At 45.0% G+C, this 23,462-nt stretch overlaps 1 protein-coding gene across 3 annotated transcripts in view; it reads left to right on the top strand.

Annotated features, from left to right (window-relative positions):
- The window catches only part of EYA3 (EYA transcriptional coactivator and phosphatase 3), a 57,712-nt gene that overhangs the window by 17,488 nt on the left and 16,762 nt on the right, over positions 1-23,462 (top strand). For 2 of the 3 annotated variants that reach the window (XM_064471393.1, XM_064471392.1), the window contains exons 2-7: positions 855-950; positions 6,871-6,914; positions 10,428-10,507; positions 13,813-13,879; positions 14,661-14,803; positions 21,217-21,354. In XM_064471393.1, the coding sequence (XP_064327463.1) occupies positions 918-950; positions 6,871-6,914; positions 10,428-10,507; positions 13,813-13,879; positions 14,661-14,803; positions 21,217-21,354 (505 nt within the window). In that variant the 5' untranslated portion in view covers positions 855-917. The remainder of the gene's footprint in view (positions 1-854; positions 951-6,870; positions 6,915-10,427; positions 10,508-13,812; positions 13,880-14,660; positions 14,804-21,216; positions 21,355-23,462) is intronic. The other variant, XM_064471394.1, reaches the window with a different exon arrangement.

Below are 23,462 nucleotides of genomic sequence, written 5' to 3'. Positions count from 1 at the left end.
CGCTTTTGGTGCAGCTGAGATGGTGCTTGTCTGAAGAGGTTAGGGTTTGTTCTTAATAAACTGGCTCTGAAACAGGAGGGTGAAAGAAGAGCAGCCGAGCGCAGGGGTCGCACTGTTCGTGACGATGGGCCAGGCAGAGAGGGAAGCCGTGGAGGACACATGCCTTTATCTTTTGCCCAGCAAACTGCAAAAATGAATCAGGTTGTGAAAGTAATCTGCAACATGTCCTTTTCATGGTTTTTACACCTCAGGGGATGGCCGCTCTTTGGTGTAGCATATAAGAACTCTATGCGAAATGCTACTGGGTTACCTAGCTTCCAAAATAAAAATTATTTTATAAATTTTCATCAAGCTTGTCTTTTTGAAAGGTGTGACTGAAATAATAAGCTTGCCTTGTGAGTCTGGCAATAAACAGTACTGGATGTAAATACATTTAGGTGTACAGTCTTGTCCTGATTTTTTTTTTTGTTCGTTATATAAATGTTCTAAATTAAAACAGGTTAGATTGAATCACGCTGTTTACTGACCTAGTAGACCAGACTTGATCATTTAAAGTGTCTTTAAAATCATGGTGCACATGTCTGATTGATACATTAGCTCCTGCAGTCAGTATGGTACAAGTAAATGATGTGGAAAAGTGCCACGTGCATAAAAAAGTCTGTATCTTGAAGCTTAAAGCTAAATCCCTTGTTTATGAAATCTTCCCATATACGAATTTCGTCTTTTAATTGGGAGATGGCAACACGAGTTTAGAAAGCTTGTGGGTGGAATATTTAACAATTAATGTTCTCTGATAGCCTAAATGATAAGACCCTGCAAAAGTACATAAAGCTATGAACACCTTTTTTTGACAGGCTTTGAAGACTTGCCGAGGAACACACGATCTGAATCATTTAAGCATTAAAATAGTAATACCCATGGAAGAGCCACAAGACTTGCCTGAACAACCAGTAAGTACATTAAAAAAGGCTAAAAATGAACATAAAAACCAAATCGGTGATCTTGGAAATTCAGTGTAGTTAATTAATAATGTCAATGGAAATGAAGACTTACAATAGGTGTATTTGTCTAGAGGTGAAAAATCACTTTGCTGTTAGTAAAATTGTTGTGTGCTGCAATCATACAGGCAATAGTAGTAACGTGTGCTTAAACTCTAGAAAGTTTCTATGTAAAATAATTAACTTGTTATGCTCAGAAAACCAGACTACTTCAAGCCCGTTCTAGAGAAACTAAAGCTCACTAGTTTAATGACAGGATCAGCATGCTGGTTATTTACAGTGTGTGTAGTCTTTAATTCTTCTTGTGCGTGAGATCTTGAAAAGCTCCCACGATCCATCATCTCCACAGGTGGAAGGCAGTTTTTCAAATTCTTAATTTAACAGTGCGTTCAAGTAGGGAAACTTGTCTTAAGTTAAAAATTGCTGTCCAGACATCTTGCCTATTTGCAATACTGTCTGGATTATCCATAACTGATAGTATCAGGTCACAGAAGTTTTGGGTAGAGCGATTATTAATATAGTATGATATGAAATTAAATTTGTATATCTAAAACATAATAGCGTAGGAGTTAAGCAAAAAAGTTTGTATTAATGTTGTATTCCTGAATTAAACCTGATGCAAACTCAACAAGAAATTGCCAAGTTACCTTGAGAGTGAAGCTTGTTTTAATTTTGGAGACCTTTTCAAATGCACACAGAAAGAGTCGTGTGCTGAGGGCAATTTGGTATGTTCTCATCAAAAAGATTTCGATGCCTTTTTTAATATGAGAATTTTATATTCTGCAGTTAACTAGTTAGAAAATATGTTGTAATGTCATTTATGCAAATCTATGACTTAGGAACAAAATTGGATGACATGGAAAGTAAATTTACAACTATTCAAAATATCGCTTGGCACAACATGACGACTATGTGCCTGAGCCAATACGCACAGAATGTGAAACTAATCAGCAAATCATATCGTTTGAACTCCAGAGATTTGTAGGATTTAAAAATTATTTAAATGCCTGTATTAAAAAAGGAGGTATCTCTAATTACATCCTTATATAATGAAAACTGCCTTTCTAAAATTTTATTCTTCAAGGCATGAGAGACAGGGCACAGCTAATTTTCGGTACATGAAAGCATTTTCTCTAAGCAGAGTCTGTTGTAATTTTCAGCTGAAGGTTTTCTTGGTGATTTATTTCAAGTATCTGATGCCAGTCAGTCGTTCTGAGATGGAATATGAGACTCTATTGATCGCAGCTTGTAAGTGAGGTGGTACTGTGAGTAGCGTAGCATGTTATTGCAGGAGGAAGTGCTAAGAACAATATTCTTGGTTTTTTGTAGTGAAACAAGTGAAACAAGTGAATTTTCCTAATTAAAAAAGAAGTCAGCTTTGCCAAACCCTGTCAGCCTGGTAGCCCAACACTGATACTGTACAAATTTGTCTTCTTCCCCGACTGATTCTGCTTTTCTTAATCATGGGAACAAGATTATTATGTCATGTCAGAAAATAATGTTTATGGCAAACTGCTGACACGTGAATCCGGAAAGGAGCCTGCGGAGAAGTCACCAGGCTTTGACTTCCATGTCGCATACTGTTGCCTGGGAGGTGAAACACGCGGGCCTTTTGTCCCTGTTTTTTGAATGCTTTTTCCCTTTTCAAGTCTGAATTAGAATCAAAAAGTTTCTGTGCACGCTGCAGCGCTAGAAAGCAGAAACAGCCATGGGAAGTAAGAGCAAAGGGAAGTTTGGGGGGGAATGATCGGAAGTGACCTCCTGACCTTCCCATGACAAAAAAAATTATTAATTTAGAGTAAATTATTAATCTGGGTTAGTTTTTAGAAGTAATGTCGTATAGTAATCGCTCACGAGTTGAATGCATTGTGGATGCATGGAGTTGAGTTTTATAATACTTTATTTAATCCTTCATGCTAGAAAATGACAAAAATCCTTTTTATAAGGGGCGGTGAACTTGTGCTGCACTCATTGTGGGCATCTGCTGGGTTGCTCTCTGTCTGGAACAACTTTCATACCCGACAGCCGCGGCGAGGCACAGGCAAGGAGAGCACGGTGTTGGAAACACCTCCGGAAAGCGCCAGCGCTGCCAAAAGTGCAGAGAAAAAACGATGGCGTGTTCTTGGGCTGACAATTTTTCATAACTGAAATCGGCAAAGAGTGCAATAAAACTCCGCGCTCCTGGCCTGTGTGCGGCCCTCCCTTTGCAGCGGTGTCGCCGCGGCCTGCAGTGGCTTTGGCAGCACTTGCCTGGCTTGGGGCTGGCTGTGAGCGGGGGCATTGCTGGGTTCTGCTTGGCCTCGGGAGGTAGGCTGTATTAGTCTGAGAGTTGGATTCGGTCGCAGAGCAGCTCTTATCTTGACGTCAGGAGGAGAACTTTGTTTCTGCTTTGATTCTGAATCTGTAAACGCAACTGAACTCCAACGCTGGTAGATGTGGGGCAGAAACAGAGTTTTCCAGCACCAAGAATGATTTGGATGTTCACTTATAGAAATTTGTGTTTTGGGAGCAGGGATCAGCCAGAATGTGTCACTTTTTTTTTTTTTTACTTTTTTTATTTTTAAATCAACATAAGCCCGAAATTGAGTGAAAGCCAAAAAGAGTGAAATAAAAAGATGGAGGTAGGAGCAAAGATGTAGCTCATGAGACTTGTTGTTCATTGTAGTGCAGCAGAACAGGTTAGTGAGGTAATGCCTGAAGTTGATAAAGCTGAAACTTGAATCACTGAGGTGGACCCCATCTTTTCCCTTGTTTTAATTTCTTTTCTTCCTTTTTTTTATTTCTCATTTTTAAAAAGAGTGAATGAACTTCTCCTGCATGGAAAGTCTTCAACCTGTAATCCTGTCACTTGAGAGGGGACAAAAACCCTCCTCAGCACGTCTCCAGAGGTTTCCCGAGGGGAGTGTGTGTTGAAAGGAGGTGTTTGAAGAGGTTTCAGCAGCCCTCTCTGAGGCTTGTGCAGGGGAGGACAGATGGGTGCCCCACGTGGGATTTGGGGCTGGAGTGTGACCGTGCAGGGCTCAGCTGGGAGCACAGCGCGTCGTGGCAGCTCTCGCTCCTTCTGCCCCAAACATCTTCCTGAAGTTATCGTTACTAGGTGCTGTTCCCGTCCCAGCTGCAGGGCGTGAGAAGCTGAAAGGTCTTTGACTGGTGCAAACACTAAGCAACAACTAAAACATCAATGTGTTATCAACATTACTTTCCTACTAAATCCAAAACACAGCTGTGTACCAGCTACTAGGAGGAAAATCAACTCTATCCCGGCTGAAACCAGGACGTGGGGTCTGCATCCCACTGAAGTTTCAAGGTTTTGGAAATGTTATTGTGCAGCATTAAGAAGTTAGGGAGAATTACTTTTAAAAACCTGCAGAGATGGGGAGCAGCCACAGCTAGCCGGCCGAGGCTGGGGCACGATAGGCTGAAATTCAGAATTGCTGTTTGGCCTGATGCGCTGCATACTCACAGCCCATGTTCCAGAGCCATTGAAAGAGAGTACGAAACCCTCTCCAGATATTCAGTGATTTTTAAAAAATGAAATTAACTATTGACTTAAAGGAAAACTCATTTAAAATATTGTTCTCTGCACAACACCAAGGGCATGTTTCTGGCAGAGGGAGAAGGTCTCCCATCAGAGGAGGACGAGGCACCTTGCGTTGTAGGTACTCATCCAGCCCGGGGACCAGTCAGCAGAGCAGAGGTTTGAGCTCAAGTCCTGACTATCGGGAGGCATTTTAGGAACAGCTCTTCTGTTCTGGTTGTGAGGAGAACATCAATAAAACCGACCTGTTCTTCAAAACCTTGCTTTTTTGGGGGGGTTTTGGAGTTTGGTGTTGGGGTTTTTTGTTGTTGTTTGGGTTTTTTTTTAAAAAAAAACACCAAAACCTACTGAATTGAAGAAGCCAGATCTTCCCCAGTATCTGACTGGAAACAGCAGCATTCCTCCTGTGAAATCTGAAATTCAACCTGCCAACTCTAAGTTAATTTTTATTTTTATCCTCAATGTAATTTCGGTCTGAAGCAGTTTGCTGCTACTTCTTCTGATGTGATTCATTTTTTTATTCTCTCTCCTTTCCTTAAGAGCCCCGTGGGCAGCCTGGCACCTTGCGTGCACCCTGAGACACGCGCTGGTGCAGGGTTGGTGGCTGAGGTCCCTGCTCAGGAGTGGGTGGCAGGGTCCCAGGGAAGAGCTGGAGCACCTGCTGCGGGACAGAGGGACGCCAAAAGGAGCTGAGGGGCATTGTCGGGGGGTGGCAGGCATGCTCTGGTGCCTGAGGGGGCGGGGGGAACACTAGTCTGCTTTCCCTTAGTGTTGCAGTTAACATGGTCTTTAGGAGGGGAAGACGGATGCTGCTCCTTTACGCCCGGACGTCATGGAAATGGGGACCAGAAGTAGAGTGTGTTCTTGGCCAGGCAGGAGAGGGACTGGAGGAGTTAATGTCAATGCTCTTTGCTCGGGTTGAATGACAAATGCCAGAAGACTTGAGGCTGTGTCACGTCCAAGCCCTTGTACTGCCGCAGTCTTTTGTCATTGCCTTTGCCCTTTTTATGCGTTAGCTGCTGGCAAGGCTAGTGCAGAGGTGAAAGCAGACTGAGCTCTAAAATACTGGTAACTTCATCAGGGAGAGAAGATTGTCCTTTCAGCTTTCTCCTTCCCATCCTTACTGTTTGCTTACTCCTTTCCCCTTGCTGCTGCCTTGAGCCTTTATCCTTGTTGTGCCTCTGCCTCCCATCTCCCCCTGCCCAACAGAAATTCACCTGTGCTGTATTAATTTTATTTTTTTTTTTTAATTGTGAGCACATTTTGACCTCTCATGCTCAGATTGCACTTTTCTGGTGTTTTATTTATACTCACCCAAGAGAGCCAAACTTGAATAACACGGTGTGAGGCATTTACGCTAGCGGCTTTCGTATGGGGAGCAGTCTCTCTTTGACTGCTGTACCCGAGCTGGGGGACAGGGCTCCCTGCAGCCTGACGCCCAGCACGTGCCTCCCCAGACCCCCTTCACAGAAAACGTGCTAAACAGTGCTGTCCGCTGAGCGCCCTGCGGGGCCCGGGGTGAGCTGCGAGTGCAGCTGGCTACCGAAGCAGCAAGCTTGGCATTTAAATGTGTTCCAGAATTGTGGAAGGCTGTAAAACTTTGTGCTATGAGGGAGAAGGTGGGGGAAAGAAAAGCCAGTGTATCACAGGAACATCTCGCTCAAAGGACTGCGGGCTGTGGGAACTAACCCTGTCATCCTGCCGAGGATTTCGAAGTAGCATTTGGAGCCTGTGTGCAGAAAACCGAGTTTGTGTTCAAGGCGGTGCTTTCTGTTGTGTAATGCCCTACACAGGAATTGGATCCAGCTGGCCAGCTACAAAACCGGAATAAATGCTGTATTGTTTTTACTCAGAAATGAAAATCTGAACTTCTAATTTATTACAGAAAAAATATTCAAGCTCCTATCTTATATAATATTTTAATATGGGGGGGGGGGGGAGTGAAGGACCCAAGTTTATGGCAGTTGTGCTGAACCTATGCAGAATAAGATTTCCTTAAATCTTATGGCTGTTCTATTCAATTTCCATAATATTGTCCTTATCAGACGTTTGTAGCTCTATATCCCATCAGCTGTGACTTCTTTAAATAACATGGGTGTTTTGCTAACGCGTTCAGCTTTAGCGCTTGTTCTCTAATTAGGAGAAAGCTTGTTTTGAGGCGAAGAACCTATGGTTACACAGGTTAGCTCTGGGTTCAGCGCAAGGCTTTCTGTATTTAAACAGTAATGCGAACTCTGTAGTAACTAGCGGTGAGCTGCTAACGGAGGTCTGCGTGCACGGGTTCTGTCAAGGACAGCTCTTGTTCGTTGTCTCTGAACGTTTCTGTCTTTGCAGGTGAAAAAAGCCAAGATGCAGGAATCCAGAGAACAAAGCTTGAGGTACGTAATTTTGAATTTTATTTTAGTGTGGAAGAGTTAGTAATGTTGGTTTATCGTTATAAGCTTCCATTTTTAGAGGCCTGCATATCGTTTTAGTTTTCACAGAGGTAGGGCAAATATAAGTCACTTTTGATATTGATATGTTTGGTTATATATATAAATATAAATTGATATAATTTGAGATTAAGTGCCTGATTTAAAAAATTAACCGGCCATTTGGTATTAAGCTTATCTAAAAGTGGCAGCAAAGAGTCTTAATTGCATCATCAAGCACCCTGTTTTTCACAGAATCTGGACTGTCACATACGGCACATAAGATGCCTTTACTCTGGTGAGACTGAGAGTATTTTAATAATACCTGTGCTACGTTTCTCAGCAAAACTCTGTGGATAACTGTTTTGAGAAATTAAATCTTCTCAAATTGATAGCCTCTTCTCTTTAAAGCTGTTGTATTGTTTAGCCTCAGGAAATGCTTCCTGGTGGACATCGTACTTGGGAATGAATCGATGTTATTGCATGGGAGTAGCTGTATTGGGTTAATTCCCTTCCTGTGAGTGGTAGCAAATACTGTGAAAAAAAGACTTCTTTTTGGAGCCTCTGGCATCCCTGTGTGAGTGAGAAGGAAACACTGCATGCACCATTTGTGCGGGAGTGGGTGTGAAGCCCTCAATAGGGACATTAGTACGTACTTTTTAAAAAAAATTGAAGGGAACACGTCAAAGGGAAACAGCGAGCAGGCAGTGCGTGAAATTCATTATACGTCTAAAATTTAGAAATTCGAGCTGATCACTGCAAGCTCCCTTTCTAGCCGGTATGAGGTGAGATGAACTGTGTCCTAGGAGGATTTTTCTTCTCTGTTGGCTGCAGAGGAGCTGAGGGCAGCACAGGCAGGTGTGAACATGCCAGGTCGATTCTCCTTCAGCGCATCACCCTGCTTCAGTGCAATCATGGCTTTCACTGACACCAGTAGATTTGAGTGTAAATGTCCTTATACAGTATTTAAAAATAGAATGGGGAGGAGGGGTAAAATTGCATTTCCAACCTGCTTAAATATTCTGTTTAAATATTCTGGCTCTATTTTGATAAAACTATATATGATTTTAAGTTTGACCGTTGGAATAGTTTAAAATAATTTATTAGACCCGTCTCTCCTCAGCAACATGCTTTTCCACCTGTGTCAATATTCTGGCTGTATTTGCCTTAGCTGGATTGTGGAAGTGGAGAAGAGCAGAGCTGTACCCAGTGAGGGCCGTCTGTCTTGGGAGCATTAAGCATCGTAAGAGTCTTAATGCTTTCATGAATACAGCGTGCTCCACTGGTCAGGCTGGTCTGTGGGACGCTTGCAGGGTGCAAGGCAGCATGGTCCAAGTGGGAATTTTCCTCTGAGTCGGTGAGAATTGAAAAGTTTTAAATGATGGAGAATAAGAGCACTTGAGATGGATGCGTCCCAAGAGCCACAGGTGTGTGTGTTGAGAAGCAGCAGTGACAAAGAGCGCAGAAACATGGGCTAGTATAGTATGGTCAGAAATGTTGCTTTATCTATCATATTTTCCACAGGAAGCTATCACGATGAGCAGCTCTCAGCCTGCTTGCAAACTGCGTATGTTTAACAGCTGCAGATTGACTCTCTGTGCTGAAGAATCACAGCATTTTTTTTTCCACCAAAACTAATACTAGAGAAATACCCCGACTCTGCATAGAAATATGTTATTTTCCTGCAAAACCCATACTTTATTATGGAAGTCTGTTCAAGTAATAGCATTGAGAAAGATTTCCAAGGATTTTCTTTATAAAGGTTTTCAGGGGAAAGAAGCCAGGTTATGCATTTTGGTTAAGTTTCACTCTGTCTCACCAGCCAAAGAAAGGAAACTCACTTGCCTTATAACCAAACCTGTGGTACTCACTAATCACAGAATCACAGAATGCCCTGAGCTGGAAGGGACCCACAAGGACCATCGAGCCCAACCCCTGTCCCTGCACAGGACACCCCAAATTCACACCGTGTCTCTGAGGACCGTGTCCAAGGGCTTCTGGAACATCGCCAGGCTGGTGCCGTGATGCCTCCCTGGGGAGCCTGTGCCAGGGCTCCACCACCCTCTGGGGGAAGGACCTTTCCCTAATGCCCAGCCTAACCCTCCCCTGGCACGTCTCCCTGCCATCCCCTCGGGGCCTGGCGTTGGGCACCAGAGAGCAGAGACCAGCCCTGCCCCTCCTCCTCCCCTCGGGAGGGGGCTGCAGAGCGCCATGAGGCTGCCCTCGGCCCCCTCTGCTCCAGCTGAACAGACCAAGGGACTCCAGCCGCTCCTCGTACCGTTTCCCCTCTAAACCCTTCCCCAACTTCATGGCCCTCCTCCAGGCACTCTCCAGTAGCTTTATACCCTCAATGTCCTGCGGCGCCCAACGCTGCACCGGCGGCTCGAGGTGAGGCCGCCCCAGCGCGGAGCAGCACTAGCCAAATCCCCCATTCCCTGTCCCGGGAAAGCTGCACCTCCTGCCCCAGGGGATGGTCTCCAGCCTGTCCTGGAGGAAGGAGCTCTGTCACGGACAGAAGGAGCAGTCCAGGGGCAGATGGAGCTGCCAGGGCACTGCTGGTTGATGGCACACACTCCTTGGCTTCTTCCCCGAGCCTGCAGGAGCCGAGTAAATGCCACCGTGAGTGGTGTGTTGTGGCCCTGCTGCCACAGAGTTCTGTGTCCGCGCGAGGTTGCCTCACTGCTGGGTTTGTCCCTCAAGACTTGTGCTGAAGCATCCTTGAACTGGGTGTTGCTTCTGTACTTTGCCACGCACTGTTTCAGTTGTGTTGTTTATATGTAGAGTAGGTAGTACAGATAATTTTGTAATGAAACGGCATTTTCTTTTATGATTGCCTTGTTGGCCTTAGTTTTATTATTGCTGGTTCTGCAACACAGCTTTTCCTGAAGCTTTGAGGCACCTGTGTGCTATACTGATAATCTCACGCTGCAGTTTTACAACGTGAAGAGCCAATATAACTGCTTATTGCTGCTGAAGGGGGAGTTCTGCTTGTAGCTCAAGTGTGCACCAAGCATGGTGCTTTGCTGGATCCCTCCGTGAGCTGAGTCTATTCAGAATCCCAGCAGACTGAATGGTTTTGTGCTGGATGAGCAAATTAAACTCTGATGGAGAGCCTGATGGGTGCCTGAGCTGATGCAAGGGAGCAGGAGGCCGTGCCCAGGCGGCAGGAAAGAAGTTTGTACTTGCTGGCAGCAGCACCAAGCTGCTAGGTCTGCCAAGCTGTCAGTGACCCTACAGCCTTATCTTGAGAGACCAGTTGGTGAGTAAATGTGGTGGAGGTGATGAAAGTTTAATGTCTAATTAGTTTAATGTCTAGTCCCTCTTGGGATCTCTGTGTGAAATACCAAAGGGTGCAGAGCTAGTTGCTGTTAAGAGACAGTTCGCCTCAGTTAGGAGGGTTGAACACAGGGGTTACGATGCCCAAGGATGCTAATTTAAGAGTTCATAATGCTAATGATTAGCCTTTATTTGTCCTGGCAGTCATGTGAGCACCGCGGAAGTCAGCGATCAGAAACCTGAATCTTCAAGCCTTGGTTCAAACCTTCCCATGTCCAGTGAGAGTAAGTATCTTCCGGAGTTCTGCTCCCACTGTCTTTCCTCTGTTCTTCTACTGGTCTTGTTACTTTGCTTCATCAAGGACAAGTTTTGTCTCCGCCTTTCAACCCTTAGCTTGCCTTCCCTAGTAGTTCTAAAGTGAAAGTTTGCTGTAGAGCTTACAAAGCATTAATGCCTGATGGTGAGCAAATATACCTTTCTAACAAATACTGTTGTGTCACTTGCTGCTGGGTACCACTGTGTCTTATCCGCCTTATACATGATTCTTCTTGAGGGAAGGGGTTGAGCTGATCACTAGTAATGCCTATTGTAAAAGATGATATTTTTATAAATCATTATCTCTACACAGCTGGTTGGGTGTTTTGTAATAATATGCCATACACCTACTCTCAGACTCTGAACTGTATTGAATGTCTGCAGAAATTCCTTATGAACAAAACAGAGGGGAAGCTGAGGCAGAAAATAAAAAGATTGCTTAGTGAGAGGTGGAATGTGTCCTTTCTTCTAGCAAAAGAGGACTAGAAGTTATTACGAAAGCAGAATTCCTGTGTAGAATACCTTTGACTGCCCATACTTATTTATAAGTGTAAATCAGCTCAACTTGATTGAAAATATGCAACATGTAACTTTCCATTGCTAACTGATTGCATCTTCACTATTTTAATCAATATGCTGTGATGTTGCAGTTGCACAAGTTACCAGAAGTTTTAGCCTGCAAAATCTGCTGCCTAACTGGATAAGTCATTTACAAATTCCAGAAGTTGCATGCAGTAATATTGTGGGGATTTTTTCTTTTTGACACCATTACCTAATCCTTTATATGCTATTTTTAAAACTAAGATTCTAGAAATACCATTACTACATTACTATTCAGGTGAACATTAGAATCATAGAATCATTTAGGTTGGAAAAGATCTTTAAGATCAAGTCCAGCCGTTAACTCAGCACTGCCAAGCCCACCACTAAACCATGTCCCCAGGTGCCACATCTGCATGTCTTTTAAATACCCCCAGGGACGGTGACTCCCCCCCCTCTCTGGGCAGCCTGTGCCAGGGCCTGACCGCTCTGGCAGGGAAGGCATTTTCCCTCATCTCCAACCCAAACCTCCCCTGACGCAGCCTGAGGCCGTTCCCTCTCACCTGTCACTGGTGACTTGGGAGCAGAGACCGACCCCCCCTCACTCCAGCCCCTCTCAGGCAGCTGCAGAGAGCGAGAAGGGCTCCCCTCAGCCCCCCCTTCTCCAGGCTAAACCCCCCCAGCCCCCTCAGCCGCCCCCCAGCACACTTGTGCTCCAGACCCTGCCCCAGCCCCGCTGCCCTTCTCTGGACACGCTCCAGCCCCTCCAGGGCCTTCTTGTCCCGAGGGGCCCAAACCTGAGCCCAGCATTCGAGGTGGGGCCTCCCCAGGGCCGAGCACAGGGGCCCCATCCCTGCCCGGCTCCTGCTGGCCACACCAGTGCTGACACAAGCCCGGGGGCTGGTGGCCTCCTTGGCCACCCGGGCACTGCTGGCTCATGCTCAGCCGGCTGAATTGACAGTCTTTAAAAAAAAAAAAAGATATTTTTGCATGAGGGATGTGAGAATACCTGAGAAGTGTTCAGTGAAAGCCTTTAGGTCCAAAAGTTCCAGGTTTGTGTTTCCTGTTGTATCCTTGTGCTTCGTGGGCTTTACACCATGAATAAAGGCGATACTGAGGACCAGGGGGAGGTGATTCATGGATCATTCAGAAGGTTCAGAGCGTGTGGCTGGTGGTTTGTATTTCTCAGCCACTTCTGCTCAGGTTACATTAAGAAAAAGTTATTTAGGTAGCAGAATGCAAATGTTACAGTTAGGGTTGCCTGTGCAAACTGACTTGCTCCCCTTAGTGGATGTAACTGATAGAAGGGTAACCTACATGATGATACAAGAGTGATAATGTTGTAGGACTGTTCCAGATAGGGAAAGCCCCACTTGTTGGAGCACATCACTGGCATCTGGAGCAAATCCCAGGGCAAAGTATGCTGCCATCCGTGACCGTATTTCTTTCTGAAGGCTGTTGAGGCTTACTCTAGGGAAGGGAGAGGGAAAGTGCAGTCTCTTGTCATGGAGGATCCAGGCCCCTGGACCCATGCGAGGTCCATGTTAGCCTGGATCTCCTCCTAGGCAGGGCTGGAACCTGGCTGCTTTGCCCACTTCCAAACTGCCTTCAGATTAATAAGCTGGATATGCAGCAGCAGCGCTCTGTTTTCTGAGAATTTGGGTATGGCGCTTGTAGATCCAAACGGGTAAACCCATGCACTGTGCAGGTTTACAGTTACAAAGTCATCTAGCTTGGAGATCACTGCAGCATACTGCACTACAGGGGTGGCGTGTGCCAGAGGGGCTATGCAGTGCCAAATTCTGTGCCAGGGGTCCTGCACGTTCTTACTTTCCTGGTTTGATGGACAGCTGACTATTTCTCAGGTCAGCTCATCTGAATCCAGGGTTTGTTTTCTTTAAGGGCTCTTGGGTTAAGACATACCAACTCAAGTGCCCTTCTCCACCCCAACCCAGAATGCTGTAATTAAGAGCTGTCGTGTATGGGGTATACTAGAGTCATAGGCAGTGATAAGTGAGGCGATTTTGAACGTACTCTCCTTGGATTGGCAGCCTGAGTGACTCTTTCTTACCAGTTTTAGAGGGCAATTGCTGTGGATTTATTCAAGCAGAAAAATGGAAAAGTCCGGTTAAATGTAGCTGCCAAATTTCTTTAGACATCGTCTGAATTTGGACTCAGAGCCTTGTGCACTGCAGCTCCACCTGTTGTCACCTGGTGTGTGGGATTGTTGAGCTGGGAGCTGCTCCTTTTTAAGGGAAAGACACATTGCTGGAGCCATTCTCTGGGTAGAGTGTGTAGGGAAGGGGAAGAGGCAAGCTTGGCGAAACAAGCATCTTCTGTGTCCCGGAGCAGAGACCAAAGCAAAGAAACGTTAAGCTTGGCGCAGATGAAGACCCTTTTGGCATATGCAAGGTTTTGGGCAGGGCTGAAATCACTTTTGTCATGAGAATTGCAAAAGATGACGGTACCAGCTAGTAAAGAGCACAGTTACAAAGGGAGAAACAGTATTGACTGAATCATCTCCCTGCTGTGAACTGGCAAGAAAAACATTTTTGTGCTGTTTTAACAGTGCATGTTTTGAGAATTTGCTTTGAAACAGATATTCAGGGCACTAAAAAATGTTTGTAAATCCTATGGCTTGGTTAAAATGTACTGTGCATGTTGGTATTTAATTGTTGTTATTCTTTGGGTTGTGAAATCACCTTTGTAATTTTACAAACTATTTATTTTCCAGTTATGACATGCACTGATTATATCCCAAGGTCATCAAATGATTATACCTCACAAATGTATTCTGCAAAGTAAGTTGAATAATTTTTACTAAATTACATAACTCTTCTTTCTGAAGTTATCTTTTTGCATCTTTATGCATTTCTGCAATGCTGTAAATCACACTTTCATATCTTCTGGCAACAGGTACTCATTGCTGCAGACACTGAAGCTGATAGAAGTCACCCTTTGGCTTCAGTGTCTCATGATCACAAGGATAAATGAGCCACTTCAAGTAATTAACAACACAATAGTCTCGTTGGATAACACCCATAATATTTGAGGAATAAACAAACTGAACATAAATTAATATAAGGGGAATATATGATTTTCTGGTCATTTACCACATTTGGGGATCTTAATAGTTCTTCCCACTGCAGCATAGTAGGCCTTAATCCTCATGCTTGCTTTTGTGTAGTCTCTTTGTGTGTTCCAGTAGTTTTGACATGTTCTACTGTATTGTATTAGCTGGAGGATTTGGTGTTGTGAAGCATGATAAGTGAAACTAATTGCTCGTGCCTGTTGGAACGGGGAGTTTGTTCTTCCCCTCTCACCCTGCCATCCCCGTCCTGGCATAAGCACTGGTGCTTTTGCATCACAGAGGAGAGAGTTCCCCCTGGTGTCGCTGCAAGAACCAGGCAGCATATATAAAAAACCAAGAGCCTGTTGTATTGGGAAACATGACTGGTATTACACTAAGAGCACGTGTTTCTTCTTCATAAAGCAATTTCTATGTGTGTCCTCTGGTTTGGAGGCTGAAAGATGCATAATGTAAATAGTTCTTTTTTACTTTTGTTCTTTCTTTTTAATAAGACCATATGCACATATCCTTTCTGTACCTGTATCGGAAACAATGAGCCCTTACCCTGCTCAGACTCAGTACCAAGCACTACAGCAGTCTCAGCCCTACACCATCTACCCCCAGACCACCCAAACCTACGGACTACCTCCTTTCGGTAAGAAGTAACTTTTCAAAGACTTCTCAGTGCCTGCGATTATTCTTATGTCTCATTAAAAAGCCAATGTTAAGCTTCACCAGGTCTGTTGGAGAGAAGAGCTTGTAGGAGAGCACATGCCTAACTTAAATTGTAGATTGGTGTCTGCAGTACTGATGGGACTTCATATTGTAAGATATTATTCCTTTCCAAGCTGTTTTCCTGGCCATTAATTTGGATGTCTCCCCATGAAGCTTGCCAGATGTTCGGGATCATATTTTTCTCCAGTTGTGGCGTAGCTGTTTTCAGGCAGTTTCCTTGCCAGTGAAATCACACAAGTCCCCATACTACGGCATCTCTGCTGAAGGCATTTTTCCTTTGTGCTGACCAGGATTAAGACTTTGTTATTTCGTCTTTCACCAAATCTAGATTTCATGCTAAAATGTCTTCAAGTTCACAAGGCAAATAAGTTTGCTTAAGTTGCTCTAACACCTGAGCCCTCTCTTAGCCGTTCCATTTTCTGCAAACGATTGAAGGGTGAGAGTCCTGTCGTAACTGTGCGGCTGAAGCTGGATGACAGGGCGTGAGCTGTTCGCCCTGTGCTCCTTCAGAGGGCGTGGAGGGAGAGGTGCACCTCTGGGCTGCTCTAGAAGATAACGGCCATCTTCCTCCATGACATGTAAAGGGAGTTGAGGATGAGCAGTGCAGGCAGAAACATCCAACTTCTGGGTGGGGTTGGCTAGTGAGAGGAGCTGCTGGTCTTTTCTTGTACTCTGTGTATTAAAGTGTCCGGCACTGGGGAAGAAACCACACCACTGACTGTCCTCCACATGCATGAAATTTTATGACTGATTGTTAAAAATTAACATTTTAACTTCTCTCTTCATTTTTGATGTTGCCCTGCTTGGTTTCATACGTAAATGTTGTATATTGTTGCCAGCTCTCAAAAGTGTGTGGTGGGGGAGGCTGTTTGCCCCTTAGCGCCTAGCTCGCTGAGAGGGGAGAGCATCGCCCCTCCATGCAGGTAACCCGGGGGAGCACCACGCGTGCTGTCAGCGAGCCGCGCACCTCTGAGATAGCCACGAAGCGTCTCTCGGGCTTGTGGTCCTGCTGCGGCACTAAATGGACAGAGCCTCTTGCAGATCTGTCTGTAACACTAAATCTTAGTACCTTGAAGTGTAAAAGGGTGACTTTTTCCTTAGCGGAAGAACTAGATGTCTTTGAATAAAACCAGCAACATTTATGGCTTTTGTTAGCTGCTGACAGAGCAAGGACTATTATAAAAATTACAAAACAATTGATTTGTCATGGTATTTCTGAAAGATGGTGTAGAAAAGATGATACAACTAGGCTCAGTTTTATTAGACATTACTAATTCTGTTTAAAGTAGTATGGCACAAATTGTTATCTTTATGAGAAAGGTCAATATCCAAAACAAATCTACATATTTTTTTTTCCATGTATATACACCTGGGATTCGTGAAAAGGGCTTTTCTTGTGGTTGAGGGATCCTTAGGAAGAAAATGATGGGTTTGTAGTGACTGGGATGCAAGGGTTTCATCACACAGAATGTCCCAGATCTCATTTGCCCTGCATTAACACTGAGATACATTGTTCTGGCTGATAACCTGAACACCATGAAGTGGGAGCTTTGCAGGGTGCACGTGTTGGGCTGGTTTATTAGCAACCCAAGGCTCTTCAGAAGAACAGGGTCATTTGGGTGGCGGCTGGTATCTGCTGCTTCTGCGTTTCTAGCTCAGCCCCTGCCAGTAAGGTTCAGGTGTGACTGCCATTTCGGAGATGCTTTAAAAACAACCAGCCTTCCCCACCACCTGGCATGACAGTGGTGTCAGGATTTCTGGTGGGCGAGGACCTGGTTGACTCTGTTATATGTGCCGGGGAGCCAAAGGTCTCCCCAGCACATATAATAGAGCACAACACAACAAGCCTGTTGTGTTTTCTGAGCCCACTTCATTCCTCTGGGAGAGCTTTCCCTGGAAAGCTGAACCGATGTGGAAAAGCGTGTCCATACCCAAGTCTGCAGCTGCCAGTGCAGTTTCTCTGCTGTCTTCCTAAACACTCTGCTCCTTGTCTTTTTGTCTAGTTCTAGTGTGGTCACGAAGGTCCGTTACCTAAACCATGCCAGACCCCGTGTTGTAGTCGCTGGAATGTACTCCCTGGGTGCCCACGCTTCTGTTTCAGTGCCTTGTTGCACTGGGTTTTGCTATATCTGAAGAGTGGCTGGTGGTTTTCTTCATTTATTTGGTGTTTATTGACAGTTTGTTATGAATGGTGCACTGAGGCTGCTTTTTTTTAAAAAAACAAAAAGGCAAATATGTGTAAATACGTGGAATGCTCCCTTGAAGTATTAAGCCAAGATGTTTAAAAAGGTGTTTTAGACTTACCTCTAAATTTTTTGGGGGGAGAGAGGATGGAGGGAGTTCTGTTAGCGTTTTGTATGTGTGTGAAGTTTTGGTGGTGGCGGCTGTATTGCAGGTTGGGGTGGGGTTGTGTTTGGTTATTTTTTTATTCCAAAGGCTCGGAATTTGGGGATATGTAGCTGCTTCAGTATTATACTCTGAATGTAACAATAGAAATTATTCTGAAGACTTAGGCAAGAGATCAGCATTTTCTGTTGACTTTGTAGGAACTTTTGTCTGTTAAACACCTTCTGAAACGTGATCAGTTACCAAAATGTCTTGGTATGGATTTTGAGGTCTATTATTAAATACCTAAATATTCAGTCTGAATGTAGGTGTTAGGAAGATGTTAAAAGTCATATTTCCAGTAATGGAAATCGTGGAGTGGAACCTGCTCGGTGGTACTGACCTTGCATGGTGTGATGCGTAGGCGGAGGGCAGAGGGCTGAACCTGCACACTGCAGAGGAAATCCTACAAATTGTTTCTGCTCACAGAATCTCCACTGAGCAGGTGAGGGCTTGGTCAGCTTGGTCAGATGTTTTACCATCATCAAAGGGCCTGTTCCAGAGGTTCGCATGACTTTCTACTGTGTATTTGTTTCTATGCCAAAAAGAAGGCATCATGGATTATCTAATGGAACAAAGCAGATGTATTTTAAGTATGAAATTCAAGCAAGCTGACAAACACAAGCGTAGTCTTGAGATCGCTCAGGTCAGGATGCTGCTTTCAGAGGAAAGCTGGCATATGCTTTTGCCAGTTTGTGTTGAGTTAATGGTAGGAGTCTGAGGAATGGCTAGGGGAGACCCTACCGTTGAGTCACAAGGTTCAGACAGGACCCCCTTGCTTTCTAAACTCCTTCTCCGAGAGGAGTCTAGGTGCGGCTAAGTCCAGTCTTAGTCTCAGACTTGGTCAACGGTTTATTTTCTAAGGATTGTAGAAGTAACCACCCATTGGAGTATTTGTTGTTAGTGACTAATTTGCCAGATGCCCAGGCCGGTCGTGTTCAATGAGAACGATCATGGCTAGATTAATGTGTAGTACGATTTATTAAAGCAACAGATACACAGGTTCTTTGGATTACCGGTGATAGAATTGCTGGTTACAAGACACACAAATACTAGGAAAATTAGTAACACTGCTGGGCTACAAGTGGGTTAAGCAGATATGAAGCACCAGAGATTTAAAGTGAAGCTATAGAGAGCTTTCTAAGTTTTCCCGGGGAAACACTTGGTATAACCAAGTGTTCAAATCTTACCCAAAGGCGTCCCAATGTGGGGGGAAGGAGGCTCAGCCCGTCGACTGGTCCCAGGAGTCAGAGTGCTACGCGATGGTATCTTCCCCACCACCCCTTTTCTCTTAACCTAATTTATACAATTTTTTTACCTCTCAGGTGGAGCTTGAGTGACTCCAGTCATACATAATACAGGTATGATTGGGGTAAAATTTCCTTGCTTTGCCCAGTGAGGGGCGATCCCACCTTAGAGGCAGGTAACTTTTGGTATTATAGTGATAAAAAAGACAGCATTTAGTCAAAAGCATGACAGACTGTTGGATCAGGGTAGCAAATGTGCAGCATACCAGCTCCATGGTACCACAAGTTCCCATTTATCCCAGAGCCTGGCCAAGTGTGCAGTGTACCAGCTCCATGGTCACAGAGCCTGGCCACGGTGTCTCCACACCATTCCACCCTCCGGACAAGTCCTCTCAGAGTCAGTACCCCAAGTTCTCCTGGCATTGCTGACATCTAAGGTTACGAGCCTAGGGAACTTCCGTGGAATGGATTTCTCACCTGTCAGCTGCACCCTGCCCTGCAAGCTTCTTCCGTGCTGTACCTTTTCTAAAAACATACATTTAATTTCTAAGTCACCCCCAGCGATTATTCCACAGTTTGTCACCTCTCCTTGTGCTGTGATACTTTTTTGGTGGTGTTCAGTGCATTGTTCTGCATGGGACATACTCATGGTCTGGAGAGATTTTATTAAGGAAGCATTAAAATAGGAGTAGTGACATAGAAGCTGTGTATGTGTGGCTGTAAGTGGTGTTAGAAACACTGTGGATGTGATGGTTTATGCTGACTCAAGAAAAACCTACAAGAGATGGACTATTCTGTGTGGGGCTTCCCATGTACGTAGACGCCTCTCATGACGTTCTGTTGCCCAGCTGCAGTGCTGCCGATGAACGTGGAGGGGTCTCGTTCCCCCTGGCCCGACTTCCTCTCTGTCACCTTCACGGCTGTGCTAGCTTAGAAGCGCTGCCTTGCGGAACGAGAGGAAGGATGTGTGCATGCCTCGCTGTGTGGGAAGTGGGAGATGACAGAGACAGTCATGGAAAGCGGGGCTGAAGGGTGCCTTAACGCACGACCTGAGTCAGCTCCTGCGCTCGCATCCAGCCCACCCTGCGAATGCCTCTGACAGGTGTGTCTGACCTGGTGTTGCACTCCTCATGTGACAATTATCCTGGTTTGTGTTTCATTGTCATGGTTGTTAGGCACTTCTGTGTGTCCTGTGACCATCTCATTATGTGCTGTCTGCTCCTTGTCCAGCTGCCTTGGCTATAAGGAACACTCAGTTACCATCTGCTCTAAAAACTACTCACTGATTTTGTAGATTATGGCACTCCCTTTCCAGATTAAATAAACACAGCTACTCCCACTCTCCTTAGGGGATCCGTTTCCCGTACGTTTTATTCTGGAGTTTCTGCAATATATCTGCAATCTTTCTTAAATCAGTCTTTCCGTTTTGTTTGCTAATTATCACGGTTCTCGAGGTTTGAAACAGTAACGAAGACGCAACTTGAGAGTCGAAGAATCAAAACCCTGGTGTGGCTGTACAGATAGGTGAATGGCTTAATTTGACTCATAGGTGACAGTTTGAGATCAGGTATGTAAATAAATCAAAGAGCCATTGCAAAATTTAATTCTGACAAAGCTGCAGCATGAAGCGAGCTGCTCTTGTCTGGCTCTATAGAGCCTCCTGTGTCTTCTGGGTAAGAGTCTTGGAGCTTGTAGCCTGTGGCTCATCCAGCTAGAGTGGGTGAAAGGTGGCTTTTGCAGCCTTGGTACTGGTTTTTTTGGGAGCTTAAGAAGGAGGGTGGTCTTCCTGCTGGCCCTGTACTTTTTGTCTAGCTCCAAATGTCCTTTGTCCCTCTGCTTTGCACACTCCTGCTTGTTTTTAAGTAAATCCTCTCAAGCAATTCCTGCTTTCTAACCAGGACCAGGGGGAAATGCCTTTGACTTTGGCGGTAGGTCTGGAAACACGTAAACAAAAGCCTGAAGAGCCCTGCAGAACCGGGCCTGAGCTGAGCTGTTTCAGTCGGATGCTGTTTTCACGGCTGTCAGGGCAGTAGGCTAGACCTTAACACGGCACCTGAGCTGAAACCACGCTGCTTACGTGTGCCTTGGACAGATGAACTACAGCCACTTTGCTGCCTCTGCTTTGCCCAGTGTTGTTACAAATGCTTTCCAGAACGGCAGGAAAACTAGAAGAAACATTTAGATTCCACCCCTCCACCCCCATTTTTTTTTGAGCTCTATATTTGCTCTTGTCAGTCTGCAAAAATTACTGACTTGTGGCTTGTTTTAAAATATTCAACGCAAAGCCCAGTGAAGCAGTGGAAGCATTGGCTTTGGCCTCAAACATACCAGCTTCAGCCTCACTATGTAGTAGCTGAGGTCATTTGCAGTGCTGTGCAACTCAGCCCAAACATCAGGGAGATTAGCAGTTCCTTTATGCCGAAGGGACAGTGAATCTTACTGTGACACTAACAGATTTTTAGTTGAAAGCTTTGGAAATTGGTCTTGGTGCTTTTAATTTTCTCTTTTTCAGCCAGTTTCGTCAGCAGCTCTAATCCATGCACAGCCTGACAGTCAGCACTTACTATTGCATAAATTAAACATTTTCCATGTGTGGTTTGTTACTTGCTTTTGTGACAAGCAAAAATCTTAATCTGAGGTAGCAGCATGCTGTTTGGTCCCAGCATATTTGTTTGTAACTGGTCCAATTTATCTGATTCAGGTGCACTGTGGCCAGGTATGAAACCTGAAAGTGGTTTAATTCAGACTCCATCTACAAGTCAGCACAGTGTTCTTACCTGCACTACAGGGTTAACCACAAGCCAGCCCAGCCCAGCACATTATTCTTATTCCATTGAAGGTAACTTGGCATGGTTTTTATCTGCATCTCTCTCCACCTAATTGAGTCCAGATACCACAAGTAGAGAGGCTTGCACGTTTGTTCTTGGTTTGTGCATGCTTCTTTACGCTTTGTCTCTTTTCTCTTTGTGCGTGTATGTGTTTGGTTTTGTATTTGCTACATACCTCTGTATGCACCAGGCTGGCTTGTTGGTGCCATGCTGATGGACTTAACAGGGTGAAGAGCAAATGGGAAGGGGAGACGAGGCTAAATGTTGTGTTCTTGCATGCCTTTACTGGGAATGCTCTTGCAGCTCAAGCTCTTTGTTAGTGGTCTTTAGCTTGATGCCAGGAAATACGCTGACTGACATTGGATTCTTTTTTCTTTTTTTTTTTTAATTACTTCTGGAGGTAGATGGCTCATATATTACGCGCGTGCGCGCACACACACACACACACACCCCCTCCGCTTGGTAGATCTGCTAGAAAGTGAATTTCTCAGTAAAGAAGTAGCCTAAAAATATTCCAGCTGCTGGAAGGGCCACATCTAAGAAGCCAGGTGCTGAACTTAAACAACTTCCACAGCAGTTTTTAGGAGTAAATGTGCCAGTTAGCTGAATAATGGAATGTTGTTGTTTGTGGCAAATACGTGCAAATCGATGCTTTTTTGCTAGGCAGGATTTTTGCCATTTATGTTTGGATGATGAATTGTGAAAATGTGTTTCTTTCTCTGTAGTTTTTAAAAAGCATTTCAGGAATTCTTAATCTATTTCTCACGTGATATTCTCATAGAATAATTCAGGGACCTCAGGAGATCTTTAGTTCAGCCTCCTGCTCAAAGAAGAGTTGACACTGAATTCAGAACTAGGTTGCTCAGGGCTTTGTTGAGCTGGGCCTCAAAAACCTCTAAGATGGAGATTTTGTCAGTTCTGGTGCCTGACTGTCATCATGGTGACACTTTTTTTCTTCTGTGAACTCAGAGCATCCCCTCTTTCACATTTTGACCGTTTCTCTCCTCCTCCTGCTGTGCACCTGCAAAAAGAGCCTGGATCTGTCTTGATAACCTCCATGCAGGTATGAGCAGGCTGCTGTCAGGTCCCCCAAAGCCATCTCTCCTCCAGGCTGGATGGTCCCGCATCCCCCAGCTGCCCCGCGCAGGGCACGCATGCCAGCTCCCTGACTGGTCTGGTGGCTCTTTGCCAGACCTGCTGAATTTTATCAACGTATTTCTTGTCCTTGAGGCCCCAAATGCCGTATCCAGATGTGGTCTGATGAGTGCCAAGGAAAGGGGAATAACTCTTAAAATTAGCAATAAGTGGGTTTTAGTGTAATCTTTCACTGGTAGGAAGGCCACGCTGTATGTTGTGGTACTTCCTCAGCTTGCGTCATCATGACAGTAAATGGCCCAGCATGGTGTTTATCTTTAATTTACTTTTCACATTCATAACATGAGCAGTACAGCGCTGGAAATACTACCTTCCTTCAGACGTAACTCTCCTGCAGGTACTCCTGCCACCAGAATGAATTAGTGTTTGATAGCACCAACTTGAACTGCCAAGGGCCAGAAATGGTTCTGTATAACGTGACCACTGGCAGGTTTGCCAGCAATGAACCACGGCGAGCATGTGAACCCCTGGGGATCGGTGAGGTGACCGAGCCGCCGTCAGGCCTCGCTCTGCAGAAGGATTTTAAAACATTTGAGCTGTGCTGCTGTGAGAATGTGTGATTTGAGGAGAGTCTCCCTTCAGGCTGCTCGGATGTGTGAAAGAGTGAAAAAGTCACCTGGATTGTGCAAATTCTGTCACTTGGTTGAAAAACTTTTTGCAGATAGGCAGGAAACCCTTCCTTTTTTGGATTTGCTACATCTCCTTTTCATCAGATTATCAAGTGGCCTGCCTAGGAGTCAGCTCAGTACTTGGGCGGCCGCAAGGGAGGAGGTGGGGCAGGAGCTGGAAGGATGGACAAAGTCGCCTTGTCAGAAATCTCTTGAAAAATCTATCTTTTCTCTCCAGTCAGAATAGGGTGATACACAGTTGTACAGTGCTGCTGTCCCACCGGAGGTGTTCTTCAGCGCGTGGGTAAGGCTTAGACTGCAGATGCTGGACTGAAGGAGTGTGATATTTGAACCCC

The sequence above is a fragment of the Phalacrocorax carbo genome, chromosome 22, assembly GCF_963921805.1.
Source record: "Phalacrocorax carbo chromosome 22, bPhaCar2.1, whole genome shotgun sequence".
Lineage (NCBI taxonomy): Eukaryota > Metazoa > Chordata > Aves > Suliformes > Phalacrocoracidae > Phalacrocorax > Phalacrocorax carbo.
This window is presented reverse-complemented; position numbering and strand designations above follow the sequence as displayed.